The sequence below is a fragment of the Anoplopoma fimbria genome, chromosome 8, assembly GCF_027596085.1.
Source record: "Anoplopoma fimbria isolate UVic2021 breed Golden Eagle Sablefish chromosome 8, Afim_UVic_2022, whole genome shotgun sequence".
NCBI classification, from domain to species: Eukaryota; Metazoa; Chordata; class Actinopteri; order Perciformes; family Anoplopomatidae; genus Anoplopoma; species Anoplopoma fimbria.
The window spans coordinates 25,740,228-25,761,241 of record NC_072456.1 but is presented as its reverse complement, the minus strand read 5'-3'; the positions used below and the strand labels follow the sequence as shown (position 1 = coordinate 25,761,241).

The 21,014-nt window shown below is 38.0% G+C and overlaps 3 protein-coding genes across 3 annotated transcripts; 2 read left to right on the top strand and 1 right to left on the bottom strand.

Moving 5' to 3' along the window:
- Positions 1–71: 71 nt before the first annotated feature.
- On the top strand, positions 72–10,866 carry pak2b (p21 protein (Cdc42/Rac)-activated kinase 2b). Its single transcript, XM_054602103.1, has 15 exons — positions 72–230; positions 1,878–2,235; positions 2,333–2,439; positions 2,543–2,693; positions 4,421–4,452; positions 4,542–4,655; positions 4,784–4,916; positions 5,081–5,144; positions 5,964–6,012; positions 6,600–6,712; positions 6,835–6,952; positions 7,805–7,904; positions 7,994–8,190; positions 9,482–9,619; positions 9,740–10,866. The coding sequence occupies exons 2-15, from the start codon at positions 2,049–2,051 to the stop codon at positions 9,824–9,826; spliced, it is 1,590 nt and encodes a 529-aa protein (XP_054458078.1). The 5' UTR covers positions 72–230; positions 1,878–2,048; the 3' UTR covers positions 9,827–10,866.
- A 317-nt stretch (positions 10,867–11,183) lies between these two features.
- On the top strand, positions 11,184–14,884 carry rpp21 (ribonuclease P 21 subunit). The gene is made up of 5 exons (XM_054602708.1): positions 11,184–11,345; positions 11,451–11,551; positions 13,399–13,481; positions 14,034–14,168; positions 14,699–14,884. The coding sequence occupies exons 1-5, from the start codon at positions 11,289–11,291 to the stop codon at positions 14,797–14,799; spliced, it is 477 nt and encodes a 158-aa protein (XP_054458683.1). The 5' UTR covers positions 11,184–11,288; the 3' UTR covers positions 14,800–14,884.
- A 941-nt stretch (positions 14,885–15,825) lies between these two features.
- On the bottom strand, positions 15,826–17,736 carry aqp12 (aquaporin 12). The gene is made up of 3 exons (XM_054602707.1): positions 17,035–17,736; positions 16,167–16,283; positions 15,826–16,085 (listed from the first exon to the last, which is right to left on the bottom strand). Exons 1-3 carry the CDS (start codon positions 17,627–17,629, stop codon positions 15,958–15,960), a joined length of 840 nt encoding a protein of 279 aa, XP_054458682.1. The 5' UTR covers positions 17,630–17,736; the 3' UTR covers positions 15,826–15,957.
- Between the last annotated feature and the right edge of the window lie 3,278 nt (positions 17,737–21,014).

Genomic DNA, 21,014 nt, shown 5'->3' with positions numbered 1-21,014 from the left:
AAAAAGCATTATTTTGAAACTGAGGCTCGGGGCTGGGTCGGTACTTCCGCTTCCGCTCCTTCATAACGGAATTGTCCAAAGGGCCGAACAGACAGAAGAAGAACTTTTATTTACATTATAAATAGTTTTTTCATTCACTTTTTTTTTCGTGCCCGTTTCACACCAGCGAGGCCCCACGTGACCACGGAAGTACTTTTATTTTTTTTAAACTGAACCACCTGTCTTGAAGTGTAAGTGTGGAGCACTCTCCGGTGTTAGCATCCGGTGCTAGCCAGGAGCTAACAGCCTAGCATGCTAACGTTAGCTCCTGGTGGATGCTAACGTTAGCATGCTAGCCGCCCCTGTTGTTAACTCCTTTTGCAGGGCTTTTTATGACAGAAACACTGCTGCATATTGGAAAACAATGTTGATATGTTGATATTGTTTTTAATCTGAATGAGAATAAATGAAGTTTAGGCTTTTTATTTAAGTTTAAAGTGGGATAAGAGCAACATGCATGTTTATTTTATCATATAAGTTGATCCAAATCAGACTGTGGTCACTGTTTTCTCTGTTATCTCCCTCATTACTAGTTCACACAATCATTTCTACAATGCTTATTCACACAGCCTCTAATAAGCTGTTTATTTGTGCTTTAATTATTGGCAATACTTAAAGTTAAAGTCTGAATACTAGGATCCTAAAAGCACCTTTAATGATGCAAACATTACATTACATTACAGTCATTTAGCCAATAAGTGTCTTCAACATAGAGAACTACTAGTCACCAGAAGTCATAAGTGCATCTCCTTTCTTAAACAAGCATCTAAGAGCATAAACCAGAGCAAACTAAAAAGAAACAAACTAATACGAATACAATAAGTGCAGAAACAAACTAATACGAATACAATAAGTGCAACAAACTAATATGAATACAATAAGTGCAACAAACTAATATGAATACAATAAGTACAACAAACTAATATGAATACAATAAGTTCAACAAACTAATGAATACAATAAGTGCAACAAACTAATACAATAAGTGCAACGGACTAATATGAATACAATAAGTGCTACGAGGAAGGCTCAGGGTAGTACTTCTTGAAGAGGTGAGTTTTCAGCAAGTGCAGTCTCCCCCAACGTTCCCAGCCTTGAAGAATTGTATATGCAAATGTATGTGTCGATTTGATCATTATGACCTTAACTGAGCCAACACAAAGATAAACAAAGTATTCCTCTTGTTTTTCGGAAACATTGTGAGACAAATGTCTCCGTGTCATTCAATCACTGTGGACTGCAATGATTGTACCTCTGTGGTGTAATCCTCTTATTCTATTTTTACATAAATATGAGCATTCAAGTCTACTTTTAAGTAACAAAAAGTACTTATTATGCAGAATAGCCCATTTCAGAATAATGTAAACAATGTCACTGTATTATAATTAGTGATGCATCAATGTGTAATAATCATTTTAATGTTGCAGCTGGTTAACTTTATATACGTCTGGGTAGCTTAAATTCATAATAAAACATAATATTTTATTAGTTTAGTTATATGTTGTGGTTAATAATCTGAATCTGCAAAGTAACTAATGTTGTCAAACATAAAAAGCACAAATTTCCTAATGAAATGTTGGTGGAATAGAATTATAAAATAGCATAAAATGACTGACTAACTGTATTCACACTATTGTGGCCCAAGATGATGGGGGTTTTCCCAATCACCAATCACTGAACCAGCTTCACTAATACCACACCCTCCCAGTACTCCTTCACCTTATACGGCTACATGTCACTACCTTGTTTTACTGTAGAGTTGCTTCCCCACAGTCTGCTCTATTTGTAACCCTATTATAGTATGTTTCTGGTCTAATGAACGTCTGATTCTCTTCCAGGTACCACTCGGTGCTTCCTTTTCTCTTCTGCTGTCATTCTCGGCACATCCTCCCGTGAGCGCATGAGCACGCCCGTGCTTCATGCTGATGTGAGCGCCGCCTCGCTCCCTCTCTGTTTGCCATCCTCGCCCGCCCTCTCAGCCCCGTGAGGCTCACAACGAACCTTTAGTGATGTGTGATAACGGAGACCCCGAGGATAAACCCCCGGCCCCTCCGGTCCGGATGAGCAGCACCATCTTCAGCACCGGCTCTGGCAAAGACTCCCTCTCGGCCAACCACAGCTCTAAACCGCTGCCATCGGTGCCCGAGGAGAGGAAACGCAACAAGATCATCTCAATCTTCTCCGGGGCTGAAAAGGGTGAGTTTGGAAGAAAGATATTTAACTTTAAATGTACTCTTGTGTATGTGATCGGTCTAATTATGTGGGCATGTGTGATTTTTTTTGTTGCTTTCAGGTGGTAGAAAGAAAGATCGAGACAAAGAGCGACCAGAGATCTCACCACCTTCAGATTTTGAACACACCATACATGTTGGGTTCGATGCTGTCACGGGGGAGTTCACTGTGAGTTTTTAATTGTTCTAACACATACACATGCTTTTTTTAGACACACATCACATCTTATTCTGCCCCCTTTTTGACACCACGTCGTCTTTGTCGTACACAGGGAATGCCAGAGCAATGGGCTCGGCTACTCCAGACATCGAACATCACCAAGTCGGAGCAGAAGAAGAACCCACAGGCCGTGCTCGACGTCTTAAAGTTCTACGACTCTACGGGCAACAGCCGTCAGAAGTACCTCAGCTTCTCATCTTCTGGTGAGTCCCGAAGTTAAAATCAGACATTATGTTTATGTAGTTACCCTTAGGGGAAATATGCATTTAACCAAGTTAAATTCAGGTGATATAAGAGACTCCTTTGTTGGTGCAAGTTAATTATTACCTAAAATTATACTTGTACAACATCCCTTTGTCTTCAAGAAGATAAAGTTTTTTTCTTTACTCTTGAAGAGGAATTTGATCAATATTATTCCTTGTAAAACAATGAGTGACCAGGCAGCGTAATAAGTAAAACAGTACAGTGTGTAGGTAAAAACCCTTTGAGAACACCGACACTGACGTTCAAAGTTTGAAATCTCCTGCCACCAAAGCTTGATTGAGTCCAGTCATGTCTGAGAGGACTACTCTAGGTTTGATTGTTCTTTTATACTTTTAAGTTGTAGAAAGTCCTTTTTACATATCTTAATTTGTTTTGTACACAGAGAACAGAACACTGTAAAGTGGTTAAACCAGACTGACCATTGAAAGGGCAGAAAGAGACAAACAGTTGAGTAAAACTGTGGTAAAAGAAACTGAAAGTTTAGCATAAAATGTGTGCAGATTATGATTGTAACAGCTTCCTGTTTTAGTGTCAAGGGCACAATAATGCCTATAAGAAGCTGTAATCAACAGGCAATGTGTTGCTTTAGCAAAGCTATTCTTGATGCGCCTCAATAGAAACAAAAGGTTAGTTTCGGTTAACCACTCTTGGAATATCAGCTGAACAAATAACAGTTTAAATTTGTTCAATCTCACCACTGAGTCGACTTCAAACGACTTAAAGAAAAACGGTCAAACTGAATATTTAGAGCCCAGTTGCACCGTTGTGGTTCAGTAATGATGGAGGGTCACTGCTCACCTCTTTTCTGGCCTGGAAAACTAATTCAAAATCAAAATTCCTCCAACATTATTCTCCCCAAGTTTTTTCGTCAGGCAACACTGTGTGGGGGCATCGACTTAATTTAAATTTTAATAATTAATTTATTCTTCTTTTGGGGGCAAAACTACTTTAAATGTAAATAATATATTTGGTGTCTGAATTATACTGTTTAATCTGTGGCAAAATAGTTATTATTGAAGAAAAAAAACGTAAATCAATTTAACAGGGATGTCAGTTTCAGTTTGATACCCGACACCAATTAATCTGTAATTATCTGTTAATTTTTAAGAAAATAATGCTAAATGGCATTAAATACAAGAGACGCTTTCCTTTTGCTCCTGCGATTCATTGACTTAATGAGCTTCGGCACCGCTTATCAAAGCTCTGTATCCATCCAAATGTATGCTATTTTAAAATGTTAAATGTCTTTCCCTTTATTTTCTGTTGGCTTCGCTGAAGTCTTTTGCTGTACTTTGATCAGGTCACGAGTGGACCGATCTTTATCAGCTGACATTCTTTCTAAATAGTTTGATCGATGGTCTCAATAAAGGCCGATCAGAGGAGCCGATGACGTAACGCATCGATTCTGAATTGAAACATTTTTAATACCCATTTGTTTGCTTTTGGTTGAACGCACACTTGAGCTGCCTGAACAGTTAAATCGATGGAGGCTTCCTTTCGACGCCCAAGTTGAATAAACCTACAGACGGATATTTATAACCATCAGAAGTGTTCTCTGTGGTTAATCGTTCACATCCTTAATAACAGGTGATTCCAAACTTTTAAACGGCTGTAGAAAACTTATAAAACATTTTTTTTCTGCCTCTTTGTTTTGGTTTATTCACAGAAAAAGACGCATTCACTCCAGGGCCTCAGTCTGTAAGTATTTCAAGACTCTAAAAACACACATGCTGTTTCTTTGTTTTGTCTTCTGAAAGATAACAACCTTTTCTTTCACTCTAAATCAGCCGATCAAAAAAGGCACCGAACCGTCTTCTCCGAATATCAAAGATATTGACGACGATGACGATGATGAAACTCCTCCTCCGATCGTGGCACCGAGACCAGAATACACAAAGAGTGTAAGTCGCCTTCACAGCATAACCGTCGTCTTTTCATTCTAAAATCTGTCTCTCTCTGGGGCATTCTTTGTGAACTTGAAATGCATTTATTTATTTGTTTGTCTTTTGCTTATTGTTTTGTTGTTCAGGTGTACACTCGCTCTGTTATCGACCCCATCCCGGCTCCCAGCACGTGTCCAGACGGAGACACTGCCTCCAAGGCGGCGGACCGACAGAAAAAGAAGGGCAAGATGACGGATGAGGAGATCATGGACAAACTGAGTAAATGATTCATTAATCATTAATCTTACAAATATGTTTTCTCAACAATACAGCAGTTTAAAATCCCACCTGTTACATTTATTTGTTCATATATTGTTTCTTCACATACAAGATTGTTATCTGACTTTTTATGCTAACCCTTTTAAATGTTGTATTTCTTGCAGGAACGATAGTCAGCATCGGAGATCCCAAGAAGAAATACACCAGATATGAAAAAATCGGTCAGGGGTGAGTGCAGATCCACCTGTTGCATTTAGATCGTTTAATAGGATTTAAGTTCTTATGTGAACTACTATAATGTATATTGCTTTTATAAACATATTGAAAACAGAGCCTTCCTTCTCAACAAATTCTGTTCTTTTTTTCTTTTTTTTTTACATTACATTTCTTAAACTTCCACCCAATATGTGCTCACACTTGGATATCAACTTTGATTGTTAACCCCAACATTTTAAATACATTTTCTTCCTCTTACTTGTAGTGCTAATTATTTAATGTATAGATTGTTTTGGGGTTAGTTGCCGAGTGTTGGGGACATCAGCCATAGAAATGTCTGTCTTCTCTCTAATATAATGGGATGATTCTTTGGAAAGATGTCACTCGGCTTGTTGTGCTCTAAGCGCCAAAAAAATACATTTGAAAAACTCAACGGCAATGTCTTTTTCCGGGAGAGCATGACCAGGTTACTAAACATAATCCACACACCAACTATTTTCTTTCTACTGCTGAGAAGGAATATTCTACATGTGATTATTGTTTTCTAATCTAGCCTTAAAAAACAGAAAATGTGATTTCTCTGAATCAACACTTAATTGGGTAAAAAAAGAGCTCAATTTTAGTTTTTTTATCGCTGACAGTGTTTACATACACAAAAGACAATATTCCTGCCAAGCTGTTTTCATGCATGTTCTGTTTAACATCTGGGATTTGGGCTGAAAACCTGAGAGCATAAATACGTCTCTTTATAATACATATTCAGACTAGTTTGAATAGACTGTGCGTTAAAATGTGCATTGCAGTAAATTGCTCGTCTGGTTTGTCTCACAGGGCATCAGGAACAGTATTCACCGCCATCGATGTCGCCACGGGACAGGAGGTAAAGAGTTCATACTTAATAGATGAGGAGATGTGGAGAGACTATAAATATACTAACAGGGACACAGCAGTAAACTAGTGGAGCTCATGACGTGAACAATGACTCATAAAAGTTAATAGTTACTTTTGCTAAACAGCTGCTACAGTGACAGCAGGGGATAATTATGAGATGATGGTACATAAAGAAGTCAGAAAAACTGACCCAGTAGTTAGTAAGACATCAATATATGTATTTAAAGTTAGCTAACATTAGTCAGCATGAGCTACCTGTCATACCAGACCAAGTAAGGTTGTATCGATAGAATGTCCGAGTTCTTTAACTATAGCAGGGAGTGATGTATTTTCTTGAATTCAGCTTCTCTTTTGTAAGAGGAAGAACTTGGTTTCCTCTTTCAAAAAATGCATAATCTTGCTTTAAATGCTTTACTTTAGGAGAGAAAAGAGAAAGGATTTAAACATACACTTACGCAATCATAATAAAGACCAAGTAAATGTTGGATATTGAAACTTATTAGCATGGTACCTTGAGAAACAGTCATTTGTCACATTTTTGTGATTCTTAATATGTGGTTGTTTTCTTTTTTACAGGTCGCCATTAAACAGATCAACTTGCAGAAGCAGCCGAAGAAGGAGCTGATCATCAACGAGATTCTAGTCATGAAGGAGTTAAAGAACCCAAACATCGTTAACTTTTTAGACAGGTGAGACTGAATGTAAACCTGCAACCTGAGTAGAACGTCTAATCCCCCAAAAATGTTGTCACGATAACATGGCTGGATACCAGTATGTGACGTTGTGTGTGTTCTCTGTGTGTTTATGTCAGTTTCCTGATGGGGGAGGAGCTGTATGTGGTGATGGAGTACCTGGCTGGTGGCTCACTGACAGATGTGGTAACAGAGACCTGTATGGACGAGGCCCAGATAGCCGCTGTCTGCCGAGAGGTACGCTGCACGATTTACAGCCAGGGCTTTATGAAAGAGGTCAAAGTCCCACTTTATGAGACCAAACATAAACTTAGAGGGATTGTTTGAATGTTTTAAAGTGTGGTTGTTTGAGGTACTTTTACATAATCAGTGTTTTACTATAGTAGATGAAGTTTGGAGAAACGGACAGGAGCAAAGTAGTGAACTGCTGTGGACGTATTTAAGACACCTAAAATAAGTGTAAGCTATATTTAGAATATGTTTATCTTTTACCTTGCTCTTCAGACAGAACTGAAGTTGTTGTCTATGATCGCTTCAAAACTACCAGACTCCATTGACAAAAGCAGTAATTTTACCACGCAGAACACAGGAGGTGCTGGTCTACTGCTGCCTCCATTAGTTTGTTATTGTGTGACTTTGGTGAATCAGAATTAACCCTTTAAAGCACCAAAGTTGCACAATAACACAAACATACTAACCGATGGAGGCAGCAGTAGACCAGCAACTCCTTCGTTCTGTGAGGGTAAAATTACTGTTTTTGTCAATGGAGTCTGGCGAGTATGAGAGAGCATAGATGACATCTTCAGTTCCCCATCATCAGTGCTGTCTGACAGCAAGGTGAAGCATGAAAATACTCTAAATATAGCGTACACTTAAACTGATATTGATTAATTTAGGTGTCTTAAGTACGTCTACAGCAGAACATTACTTTTCTCTCATGCTGGTAATCCTGTCTGTTCTTCCAAACTCCATGCACTGTAGTAGTACACTGACTAAGGAGAAGAACCTCAAACAACCACACTCCAAAACATCTGACCTCTCCTTTTAACGCTGCGCAACGTCTCACTCTCTCTCCTCGTTTGTCTGCAGTGTTTACAAGCGCTGGAGTTCCTGCATGCGAACCAGGTCATTCACAGAGACATCAAAAGTGACAATGTGTTACTTGGGATGGACGGCTCCGTCAAGCTCAGTAAGTCCTGAACTGATTGTTAACAGCAACAGCCTGATTTCTTTATTCTACTGTAACTACGTATTTAATCTTCTCCATCTCTTCGACAGCCGACTTTGGCTTCTGCGCCCAGATCACTCCGGAGCAGAGCAAACGCAGCACCATGGTAGGAACGCCGTACTGGATGGCTCCGGAGGTGGTGACCAGGAAGGCTTATGGGCCCAAAGTGGACATTTGGTCACTGGGTATAATGGCCATTGAGATGGTCGAAGGAGAACCTCCCTACTTGAACGAGAACCCACTACGAGTGAGTGAAAGCATTCTCAATCCTATTGGTTATTTAACTGTCTTCTTTTTATTTTAGTTAACATGTTAATTTACAACACTTCAACATGAAACTCTCCCAATTCACTCATCTGTACCGGGAACAAACATGATGCATAACTTGGGACATTTTTCAGCTTTTTAATTTTCAATCATTTTGGCTGTGTTACTGCATATGGCATCATTTTTGGCAAGATATGAGGCGTTTTTTTTCGTTTTTCAGAATCGTGTAAATTCAATCTGAGCTCCTCTAATAAGTCTTAAATAAACTGTTTAGCCAAAATACAGACACTCCAATGTCTCCATTGAAACCCATTAAAACAACAATTTCAGGTTAGAAAATCAAACGCGGTGAAACTGGAAAATAAAATGAATATGTAGTATTTTCATAGCAGTTTTTTGGAAGGGTACACATTTTTCCTTCAAGGTTACAACTGGCTGTTTTTTTTTTTTTATGTGACACTGCATAAAAAATTTAAATGCATAAAAAATATTGTTGCTAATCATAAACATATCCCAGACTCTGACAAAAAATACAGAAAATAACTAAATTATTTTGTATTTTTACATACCATGTGTTATGTAATTAAACTAGTATTTACAGGGGATAAATTCTGGAAATAAATTAATATTTGATCATTATGATCTTGACAGATTTACCTCGGTGTAGGTGAAAAATTACACTAATATATAGTTTGATACAGTTAACGTTTGCTTAATGAGTGTTGAGCGTTTCTCGTCGACGCTGCAAGCAGCACTGCCCGGGCCCGGACAATCGGCCTGCTTCAAACATAGTGATGTTGATATTGTAAATAAATGTGTGGGGAAAAACTGGAATGTTCACTTCAGTATAAAGTATATACAGTCTGCTTAGTTTTATATTTTGTTTTTATTCCATTGAACACACTGCTCTTTATGTGTTCACAATGCATGTTACAATCTTTTCCCCCTCCTTTCGAATTCCTAAAATCTTAGGTATGACATTCTGGCTCAATAGCTGATTGTCAGCTTATCTGGTAACACCTACAGTTTGCTTTATGAGTTTATAAAGTCAGTTTACTCAGCTGTTATTTATCAATATTAATAATATATATAATATAGAAAAGGAAAGGAGCGGTGTGAAAGCTGGGTTAGAAAATGGAAACGCTTTCATAACATGAATTAAAAACAAATCCTACTTTTTAAATGTCCTTACTTTGCCAGTTTGACTTGATTAATTCACTGCAAGGGAGTTATTTATTTGTTTTTTTCCCTCGTCTATTCGTCTTCGACAGGCTTTATACCTGATCGCCACAAACGGCACACCTGAGCTCCAGAACCCGGAGAAGCTGTCTCCGGTCTTCAGAGATTTCCTCAACCGTTGCTTGGAAATGGATGTGGAGAAGAGAGGCGGAGGCAAAGAGCTGCTGCAGGTAAAAAAAAACCTTCCTCTAATTAGATTATCGTCATTTAACTTTTCTTGTATTTTTAGTTAAAGTGCACTTTATTAAATGTTTTTCCTCTCCTCTTCCTCCTCATCGCCCGCTGTGCAGCATCCGTTCCTGAAGCTGGCGAAGCCGCTCTCCAGCCTCACACCTCTCATCCTGGCGGCCAAGGAGGCCATGAAGGGCAACCGTTAGCCGACGCAGCTAGCCGCCGTGCCTTCTCCATGCTGTGCACAGACACGTGCCAACCATTTAGATTTTTTAGTGCCAGACAATAGGCTGAGAGTGACTTGCCACTCTCGATGCACCAGCCTTAAAAAAAAAAAAAAAAAAAAAAAAAAAAAAAAAAGCCCTGACAAACCTCACTGTGAAGAAGACCAAAAAAAAGAAGATATAGAGAGCACAACTCCACCGCTGTCCTTATGAACTCTATTCTCACTCAGATGTCAGAAGACAAGTCAAACTAAAGTGCTTAGTTTCAGAGTCGGGCGTAGTTATTTTGTACAACGAATCTGGTGACAAGTTAGAGCTATCTCGTATTTAACTTGGAATGAAGAAGATGCCTAGTTTCTATGTTTAGTTTGTTTTTTTAATCAACTGCCTTAAACAAATGCAAAATGTTGCCTAATGTATTGTCGATTGTGTCAATGTTTCTCTTCACGTGATTTTTACTACCTTTGTAATTTACAGTTCAGCTTGTCAGCGTCTTAGTTATTTTGATACTTGAATTTCATATTTGTCCCCCTGTCTTGTTATGTAGTCGGTCTTCATTGAACGAACACTCTTTGCTATTTCCACATCGTGTTTTATGGACATTTTTCTCCTACCGGTTTTTATAGGAAACATTTCCGTACATTTGTCATCATGAACACACCTGACAGACCTACTGTACCAGTCCCCCCCCTCCCCCGTATCATTAGTCTTCTGATACCAGAGGTGCACCTTACAGGTAAAACTTTTTAATGTTAGATTGACAGGGTTTATACTTTCTTCTCTTAGCTGTTATTAAAAAAAATGAGTATTGTATGTTGAACTCTGTCCTTTTGTGTTATTCTAGACTAAACAAATGTGCTTTTCCCTTGTGTATATTGTGTTCTTAATGTTTAGTTTGATTTTTAAAGAAAGTGGCCATATCGTAGTGGTTAGCTGTCGAAAAGGCTGATGAAGACAATTTGTTTATTTTATTTTTTTCTTTTGGACGACTAACAACCTTGTCTGCGCACTCAAATAAAATGTTTGTGCTTTTGTGTTATTGTAATTGTTGTGCAGTAATATCAACTTCTTGTACAAGGAATCAAATATGAGATTATAACAATATAGTGTTGCAATACAGCATTGATAACTGTTCCTATTTATAATGTTTGAATTGGAACCAATGAAGACTTTTATTTTTTAATAATATCTTTATGCCTTCATAACTGTATTCTCTACAGGAAGTGCAGATATAAGTTTATTGTGTTTTTATTTTGAAATAGGATGTTAACAATCATTTTAAAGTTTTTTTTAAATTGGTGTAAGCTTATTCGATGCTTTTACTTTGGAGGTGTCGCCCGGAAGTGTAACCGCGTTTGAGGTCCGACTCCTTCAGCTGGCGGAACGTTTAGCAGCTGGACATAAAACTGCTAACAGCTCCTGTGCTTTCTAGACTTTTGTAATTATGTCAGGCCCAATGAAAGACAAGGACGCCTACCAGAGACTGAACTATCTCTACCAGGTAAGAAACACATAATGTTCAACATAATCTCTGTCTGATGCCATGGAGAGAAGCCACGTGGTTAACATGTTATCATGTAACTCCACTGTGTTTATCTCTTCACAGGCTGCACATTCTGTTTTATCCCAAAACCCTGAAAACGTGGAGCTGGCTCGTTTCTACTGTTTCACTCAGAAGACCATAGCTCGACGTTTAGTTCTCAGACAGTAAGAATACATGTTAATATACCAGGAGGGTTTATTTTGCTTCCCTATAAAGCAACATGTTTTGTTTTATATTTTTTTGTTGCAAAAGGTTGCATATCTATTCAAGGTTTTTCTTTATTTTTACCAGTCAAAATGACATCCAAACTATGAAAACACATATGGAATTATGTAAACAAACAAATTCAACAAACCAGAATATTTTAGATTTTCCTTCAAAGTAGTTGAATGAGAAGGTGTGTCCAAACTTTTGACTGGTACTGTATATATATATATATTATATTATTTATTATTTTATTATATATGTTTTACTATTATATATGTTTTATTATATATTATATTATTATTATATATTATTATATATATATATATATATATTAGTACCAGTCAAAAGTTTGGACACACCTTCTCATTCAATGGTTTTTCTTTATTTTAATTTTTTTTTTCTACATTGTAGATTAATATTGAAGACATCCAAACTATGAAGGAACACATATGGAATTATGTGGTAAACAAACAAATGCTCAACAAACCAGAATATAATAATAATAATAATAATAATAATCAATCCTTTATTAGTCCCACAATGGGGAAATTATTTCTCTGCATTTAACCCATCCCGGAGTACCAGTCAAAAGTTTGGCAATGGCAATTTTTTTCTACAGCGTTGCAACTTGGGGTTATGTCTCGCTCAAGGACACCTCGGCATGTTGACTATAGAGGGGCTTGAACCACATATGGAATTATGTGGTTACGGGACAAATGCTCAACAAACCAGAATATGTTTTATATTTTAGTAGTTGAATGAGAAGGTGTGTCCAAACTTTTGACTGGTACTGTAAATGGACATTAAATCAGCTAAATAAAGCTCTTTAGATTATACATGAATTGTTCAGGCTTCACAATGGATGCCAGATGTAATGGGATTAGATGTGCCTGTTTGTTTACATCAACAAATCCCATAAAATAAGCAAACCAACAATGGATTAATCACCAACTAAAGAGCAGTAATCTACTTAAACTAAGTACATTTACACAAGTACTGTACTTAGTACATTTTGAGGTACTTCACTTGAGTATTTCCAATTGATGCTACTTAATACTTATACTCCAACACATCTCATCTTTATTTATCTGATAACTTTAGTTACTTTGCAGATTCAGATTATTAATATAGAATATAAATCAACTAATAGATTATGATGCATTGTTGTAGATTAAACCCAGCAATATATAAAGATATTAGAATTAGTACATTTTTTCCAAGCTGCATTACTAAAGTAATGAACACAATAATGCATCAATGATAACACATAATATTCTGAAATTGGCCATTCTGTATAATAAGTACATTTACTTTTGCAACCTCAATTACATTTAGATGCTAATACTTCTGTACTGGTACTTAAAGGTACTATAAGGAACTTCTTCTGTGGATGAAAGTGGTATTGTTTCTGAGCACCAGAGTCCCTTTAGAGAACCTCTCGTTTTACTGCAGCAGGGTCTGAAAGCCTGCCCAATTCAGTCCTGGTTCTGGTTCTCCAGTGCCTCCATTTCCATTCCCTCCAGAGGGCCCAGCAATACAGCCTGAGCTGAAGGAGTTTCTGGTGAACCTGCATGATTTCTCCAGAATCCGACCCGGTGGCTCCGATGAGGAGCTTTAAGAATAACTTTATAGAAACAGACGATCTTCTCTCTGATGGTCTGGTTTACTGATGAGGGTCTAAGTGTTAAAACGAGACTTTTCATTACCAGTTAAAAATTAACTTTAAGCCAACAAGAAAAACATACAGTAACACCAGCCTTATCCTTTAAGTCTAACATCTATTAATTGTGGGTTTTTTTTGCAGAGACCCATCGGTGAAGAGAACATTATGCAAGAAGTGCTTCTCATTGCTCATCCCCGGTGTGACTGCTTCATCAAGACAACGAAGTAAGTCAGCTCATCATTTATAGTGACAATCTAGTTCTATGGTGTTATATATGTGTGTAATTCCTGAGTTAGCAATAGAAGATTTAATATATTTTGCAAGCTCATAAATAGGATTTTGAAAAGAATATACGCGAGCAAACATTCATTTTGTTCGATCAAACAAAAATCTATTCTGTGCTCAATGAGTTTGTCTGAATTTGCGTGTTTGCTTTTATCTCAATGGGTATATTAGTATAACTAAGTTAAAGGGGGTTATTATGGCACTTTAATATGAATATCAGCAAACATGCATATTTATTTATTGAGCACAAAATAGATCAGTGAAATGTTTTGCTTGCGTATAATTTTCCTTCAAATTAAAGTTTCTGTGCCCAAAATCTCCCATTGCTAGATCAGGAATGAGGCTGTTTCACATGTTACATTGCATTACATACCGAAAGTAATTAGATTGAAACAAGTTAATTTATGGGTTTAAATCCCAAATTGTCAGGTCAATTTAGAGAAACACGTTCAGAGACACTAACCTTCTTTTTGTCCACTTTGTGTCTTTAGGAAAAAACAACAAGACCCGCTTCACCGTGATGAGGTGCCTCAGCTGTGGGCAGAACAAGACGCTGCTGAATGATCCGGATCATCGTTTGTGGGTGGACCGTCCCGAGGCTCAGCAGGTGCAACAGAAGAAACCAGGTGACAAACTTAAATTCACCATCGCTTTCTCTCGCTCCACCACTAGCTTCCCACTGACCTACGCTACTCTTACAACAACGGGCTGGAGATTGCAGCTCAAAATTCAAGTTTTTTGCCTCGGCCACCATAGTCGGTGCGTTGCAATCTGCAACCTCACCACTAGATGACACCAGATCCCACAAACTGCACCTTCAAGTAGATCTGCAGTGCCTTTATTTTAAACAAAAAATGTATCAACTAAATAAATGTCTACAGGTAATCAGAACACTAAACTTTTTATAAAAAAAAGAGCAATATTAATAACAGAATGAAAAATAAATAGTTTTAGTGTACTTAGCTTCACTGCATCAGATAAAAGCATCTACGTGTTTCTGAGAAAAATGGATCAATTGTAAACTTACATTTAAAAAACATAAAATAAAAAATGTCAGTTTAGTGACATTGTCTCAAAACGCCATTAATCGATCGACTGATTGATCACATTAACAAATTACTGCTTAGCACTGACCATGATTTATTCTCTCTTTCAGATTCAGGCTCTTCCAATAAAAAACAGCCAAAAGCCAAAAAGCAGGACGGGTCAGAATCTTCTAAACCAGCAGCCGCCCAGAGCAGCACCAGCACCACGTAGCAGCAGTTCTCCTCCTCTGACTGTGGTATATGAAGGACCGCTATTTCTTCTTTTTTTTTTTTTTTTAAAGATATGTGGAACTTTGTTATGTTACATTTATCCACAATCTTTAGTATTTTTATTGATTTAGAAAGTGTTTGGCCTCTGTGAGATCATTTTCAGTATCTTTATGCAGTTTGTACTAAAGTTGTTCTGATACCAGCATCGGGAATGTCTCCGATATAACGGGAGTAGGAAAGTCTATTCATCGATGTGAAACCATGCTATCATATCAGTTATCAGCTCATGTACACTACACAGGGACAACAAGAAAAACAACATGCCCCTGATCTGTACTGCACATACTAAACACTTGTGGTTAAACATTCTCATGCACCCTTTTATTTCCCTGATAATGCTACATTGTAAACAACAAATCCATGTTGAAATCGGCAAGAGGAGAGCTAGTCAACATTAGCTGTTAGCAGCTGATCAGCAGCACATTTCTGCTTGGCTTAATTCAGAGCTAACGGCTAATGTTAACAGGGTTACATTATGATGCGTTAAAAAATTGAAAATATTGGGCGAATGTAAATTATAACTGCATCATGATGTGTTCAAATGTCATCTTGTAAAATGTAGTTTTTGACACAGAAAACTTGAATAAATAAGTTGTTAGATTTCTTAAGAGCACCATAAAAATTTGAGCGGGAATTATTGCCTATTTACGTTTTTTTGTTTTTATCCCACTGGTATTGGAATCGGTAATGTGAAGGAAATATTGTATCAGAACATCTTTAGTCTGTTTGTCACAGGGTGATATTTGATGCTACCAACAGACGGCCACTATGTGGTGTGCTACACATTCAAAGGAGGAAGAGTTCTAATAAGATCTCCATCAAAAAGATGTTTCATGCACATTTTTGACAATTTCCGTAATAAATAGGTATGAAATAATTAGATTTTTTTTTTGTGGAAATTTAGTGTCGATTGTTCAGACTAGGTGGTTGTGTTTTTTCCAAAAGTAGAACTTCATTAAGGCTAATGATCTTTATTGAAAATTGTCAACAAGAATATTTAACAATTTCTGTACAGTAAAAAACTCTGACTATTTGTTGTCGGGTACTTTTCCATAAAGCTTGATTGAAAAGAAATTTTAAAAAAATGTGCAGTTTCCTTTCACATTTTCTTCTTCTCTGCTTTGTCCCCCTTCGGCACTCGGAAACGCGTCTTCTGAGAGTACAGGAGGTTCTTGGAAAAGATCCTCGGGATGTGACCCATGAACAGCAGAAGAGCCAGAATCATGCCTAGAAAACAGACATTCACTGTAAACAATGTGTTCGCTTTTTAAAGAAATGACACTTATATTTAATTTTAATGCAATTTACCTGTGAGGGAGCCCAGCCAGTAGACTACTGCGTACTCTGAGAAGGTAAATCCAGAACAGTAGAAGGTGAGGCCGTAAGACAAGGAGGGATTCATGTAAGCTGAGGTGTAGCCTTTGGCTGCAGAAAAAGGATGGAGACATAAAGTTTATGTTAGTTGCTCTTCACTACACAGATGAAGATGCTTTTTTGGAAAGTGGAAACAGAAACACAAGACTATCAATTAACACTTTCAGCAGAGGATCCCAAGGAGGCGTTCAAGGGACTTTAGTGTTGCGTAAAAGCCTAAACTGAAGCACAAACCTGATCATGAACATCAAATAACTAGCGGTTAAATATGCAGTGAAAGAAATTAACAAAACAAACTAAAATAATACAATATTTTCTTCAATTTTTAGACTTCTAGCTTTTTTTGGCCGGATTTGTAAACAGATGCATGACTAATGATGGAGTAATTGAAGTTACTAGAGGGGGAAACAAATGTTGCAGGTGATTTAGGCTTCCATTAATAAAAAGTGAGTTTTCTTTCTGAGGATGCACAAACACTTTGATCTTAGATGATACTGAACATGCACTGAGCCATATTAGTGTCTTTTCCCATATTTTTTAAAATTCTTTTTGTAGTCCAGTAATTTTCCTGCACTTATTTTCTCATATTTACAAGAACAAAGTTTCTTTGTATGAAAGGATTTTTTTTTTTTTTTTTTTAACCTTTTTTTTTTTGTACTGATGATAAAGTATGGGCCCGGCCCATACTTTATCATCAGTACAAAAAAAAAGGTTAAAAAAATCTGAATGTTGAATTCAAATGGAGCAGATTTACTTTTAGCAAACTGTAAACATTTCTGTAACAATACCAACTGAAACTTACCTATATGGGACAGGAAAGTGAGGAGGACAGCGATCAGGGGCACCTGGATCAGAGCAGACCTGCGACACAGGTTTAGATAGACCAGACAAAAGAAGAACGTGCAAACGCACTCTGTGAAAAAACCCTGGAGCAAAGAGACCAGCAGAGACGTGCTGCACTCTCTGGCCATCAGGTTTTTGATCATGTGCATGTCTGTCAGCTCCAGGCTCCAGTAGTATGTAGCTGCAAGAAGGCCCAGGTGGGCCCCGAGAAACTGGGCGACCAGAGCGAGCAGCGTGGGAAGGGTGGAGGCCTCCAGCTGCAGGAACTTCAGCACAACCAGGGTGGGATTCCCCGACCCACCGCCGCAGATCACGCCGTGCGTCAGCAGCACCAAGAACAGTATGGTCAGAGTCACGTCAGGACCCAAACCCCCGGCCCACTCACCCACCTCCACGATGGTCTGCACCTCCAGCCGACACGCCACCAGCATGAAGGAGGACGCAAACTCCAAAACAAAACCGAAGCGAGGCCATTTCCTGAAGAGCGTTCGGACCAAGGCCGCAAAAACCACAACAGCCAGGAAGTATCCCAGAGATGCGTTCAGACCCGACATGGCTCAGATGTGCTGTTTCTTTTTTCTCCCCCAAAAGAAAATGAATGAGGGGTTTGACACAACAACTCCTCTGTCTTGTTTGACAACGTGGCACATGCAGAGACACATTTCTTATCAGAGACACGTCAGGTTTTTATCCAACAGCCACCTGCCAAAATACACATGGACCGACACACAAGGTCAGGTCAAGAAGTCGGCCTTCAGTAGTGGCGGTCATGTATTTATAGATCACGTTTCTCCCTCTCTCTCTCTCTACAGGATGGCATTTACTCTAAGGGAGTTTTTTCCTGTTTGACTAAATGGCTGAGGTGTTATTTACATGCAAATTAAAACACATCATCCATTAGGTTAAAAAGTTTGGGGGATTTGGAGGTTTATTAGACTTTTATGAAACCTAGTTTTCTGAAACATTTATCAAGGTTTTCCTTAGACAGTGGGAAAACAGGGCATTAATTGGTTGAAAGTGTAATTGCATAAGGTATTTAAAGTGCCAATCATATTTGTCACTGTTTTCACTGGAAAAAAGGGGGGTTGTAGCTTGGATGATGAGTTGGAGTGGAGAAGATCAGAGACCAAGGGCTGGAGGACTCTTCTCAAGAGAGATCTTTTTTCTGGATCTCTCTCTCTAGATCCATACATTTCTCCATCAAGCAATCTCTGATTTTTTTATTACCCACTTACTCCTCCTGCTTCTCCTCCTCGAGCATCATCTGTTTGTTCTTTACAGACTCTAGCACACAAGACTTGTCCTCCTCCCACTGGAGTCTCTCTCAGTCTCCAGGACACGTTTGAGACGGTGTCAATATCTGAAGCATAAGAGGCAAATAATAATAATAATAATAACACATTTTCTCATATTCAAAATTAACTATCACAAATTAGTTATACTTTGAATGATGTGTTCTGTTATAAGTTCACTTTTGCACACAAAAGTGCTGCAAGTTGAAACAACCAGATTGAGGGTTATGACTTGCAAAGGGTTGATCATGTGGTCCGATGTCCCCTCAATCCACAATGATGAGTCTATATACCAAGTATAGGACTGTGACTAAGTGCGTTTAACTCCGGTACGTAAGTACAGTTTTTTTATATAATCTACTTTACCTGAGTATTTCCATATTCTGCTACTTTATACTTCTGCTCCATCTCAAAAGGAATATTCTACTTTACAACTTTACTTACTTTTTCCATAAAACACACATGATCTGATGCAGTACTGTACTACTAATCTACCCAGTAGTATACAACGTATCTATAACTTGATTACATTAAAATGCTCTGACATGTTGTCATTATTGGTAGTGATAAAAACATAAATACATTTTCCTTTTGATACTTTAAGTACATACTGCTGATAATACTTCTGTACTTAAATAATTTGAATCCAGGACTTTAACTTGTAATGGAGTATTTTCTGAGTTTTAACCTTTTAAGAACACACCTATTTTTTAGGCCTCTGCTCAGAATATAAATAATATATTTTTTCCACAAATATGTATTCAATTATTCCCCATAGTTTATTCTCTTCTCTTGGTTGTGCTGCTTCCAGCCTCAGGTTGAGACTGGAGGGCTGGCCTTTATGTTAGAGCTTTTATCCAATCATATTTCAGCTGTCATGTGTTGCTAGGGTCCAAGAAATCTGCCCTTAGGCCTTCAGACTCAACAGCGCCGGCGCCTGTAGCTTAAAGTGAACAAAAACGAAACTGTGGAGTTAACCAATCAGATTGCGAGTCTGAGGGGCCAGCTAGCAGGTGTACAATGACGTCAGCACGGGCACGTCTTTTGATTGGATGCGCACTAGTGAGAGGCGGAGCTACGCAGAGCTAGGATGGGCCCTTTCTCAATACCAAGTATTGTCAAGTTTGGACTTGCAAACTTGCTAGTTCAGACTTGGATAGTTCAACTCGGGAGTACAAACTCCCGAGGACGCGAGGATGCAGTACTGTCATTTTGCAATCGGAACAGCAGTGAACTTAATGACGTCAGCAACTCAGCTCGGCTCTGGCCCTGTCTACTCCGGTTATCTTCAGTCATATATATTGACAATAAAACGAAAATGATATAATTATAATATAATAATATAAAAAATGATAAGGACATCAAAATGGATCAGAGGCTGGTTGCCGTTGCTCTCGGTGCGCTTTATAGAGAAGCTGAAGAGGAGGACGGGCCATATTAGCCTGTCTCTCTAGCTTTGTACGTTTGTATAATCATCCTATGCTTTTTAACCTGTCTACTATCATTTATATGTAGACTTGACAGTTTACTTGGCACACCTAGGTTAAAAACTAATGCAGTTTAATATTGTATAAAGTCTTTATTTAATGTTTTAGAGGTGGTGATTTATTTTTTGTGTCAGCTTGGTTTGTGGTGCTGTTGAACTGTAACGTTATACTGAGAGGTGTTTCTAATATTTAGTCTACCCTTCATATACATGGGATGGACCAACACCTCTGAAAAACTATTTACATTTTAAAAAAGCAACATTATAACCTTGCTGAAGTTAACATGTATATACAGGGCTGTTATATTAGACTACATTAGCTTTATCTAGGCCTACCTGATAAACTGGCCAGTACAGGGGAGGTTTGATACTTTAGTTTAATATTGGAATGGATTAGCATACATTCCACATACAGACCTGCCATTTGTCTTCTTGGTACTCAACATAAAGAGGCTGATACTCAGTCTGACAGGCCTTGTACAGTTAGGCGCACAAACATCACAATACATCAATGCAAGAAGTAGCCTACCTGTACTTCATCTGTGCCACGCACATCATTAGTCATTAACCAGGACAGACATCAACAGAAACAGGACATTTCATGTCTATAATACAGTAATCATGTAGGCTACTGTAACTTTTTGACTCAGAACCTGGGAAGATAGGTGTGCTCTTACACTGCCTATCAAGCAATGAAATAAATAGATTACATTAATAACAGTAAGCACCGGATCAAACAGGTCAGAGGTTAGAGGGACATTTTATTCTGGTAGACTTCAACAATTGATAGACAATTCATATTTAGAAAACAGTTTAATAAATATCAAATAGTAAAAACACATAAATAAGCAATAAATATAATACATAATAGACTGTACCAGCTGGCAGTGGTTCAGTCAGATGGATGCTGCACTCCATTAGTCCGCCCCTGGTTGTTGCAGCAAACTTGTTGTTGTTCTACTTCTTTTTGGCCTGTTTGGCAGTTATTTCCAGGTCAGAAGTGGTTACAAAGTCCCTGGAAAAAAACATAAACAAAAGTGACACAGAGTGACCAGAGTAACAAAGAGGACAAAAACACAGAGTAGTGACACAAAGAGTGACACAGAGTAACAAAGAGTGACACAGAGTGACAAAGAGTGACACAGAGTGACAAAGAGTAAC

What these genes read in the sequence shown, in the direction of transcription:
- aqp12 (XM_054602707.1), bottom strand. Translation starts at nt 17,629, where the DNA reads ATGTCGGGTCTGAACGCATCTCTGGGATACTTCCTGGCTGTTGTGGTT. An exon ending in CACTTTCCTGTCCCATATAG is followed by an intron (nt 16,284 to 17,034) that starts GTAAGTTTCAGT and finishes CTTTTTCTGCAG; the next exon opens with CCAAAGGCTACACCTCAGCT. An exon ending in CTGGCTGGGCTCCCTCACAG is followed by an intron (nt 16,086 to 16,166) that starts GTAAATTGCATT and finishes TCTGTTTTCTAG; the next exon opens with GCATGATTCTGGCTCTTCTG.
- rpp21 (XM_054602708.1), top strand. Translation starts at nt 11,289, where the DNA reads ATGTCAGGCCCAATGAAAGACAAGGACGCCTACCAGAGACTGAACTAT. An exon ending in GACTGAACTATCTCTACCAG is followed by an intron (nt 11,346 to 11,450) that starts GTAAGAAACACA and finishes ATCTCTTCACAG; the next exon opens with GCTGCACATTCTGTTTTATC. An exon ending in CGACGTTTAGTTCTCAGACA is followed by an intron (nt 11,552 to 13,398) that starts GTAAGAATACAT and finishes TTTTTTTTGCAG; the next exon opens with AGACCCATCGGTGAAGAGAA.
- pak2b (XM_054602103.1), top strand. Translation starts at nt 2,049, where the DNA reads ATGTGTGATAACGGAGACCCCGAGGATAAACCCCCGGCCCCTCCGGTC. An exon ending in GACCAGAATACACAAAGAGT is followed by an intron (nt 4,656 to 4,783) that starts GTAAGTCGCCTT and finishes TTTGTTGTTCAG; the next exon opens with GTGTACACTCGCTCTGTTAT. An exon ending in GGAGATCATGGACAAACTGA is followed by an intron (nt 4,917 to 5,080) that starts GTAAATGATTCA and finishes TATTTCTTGCAG; the next exon opens with GAACGATAGTCAGCATCGGA.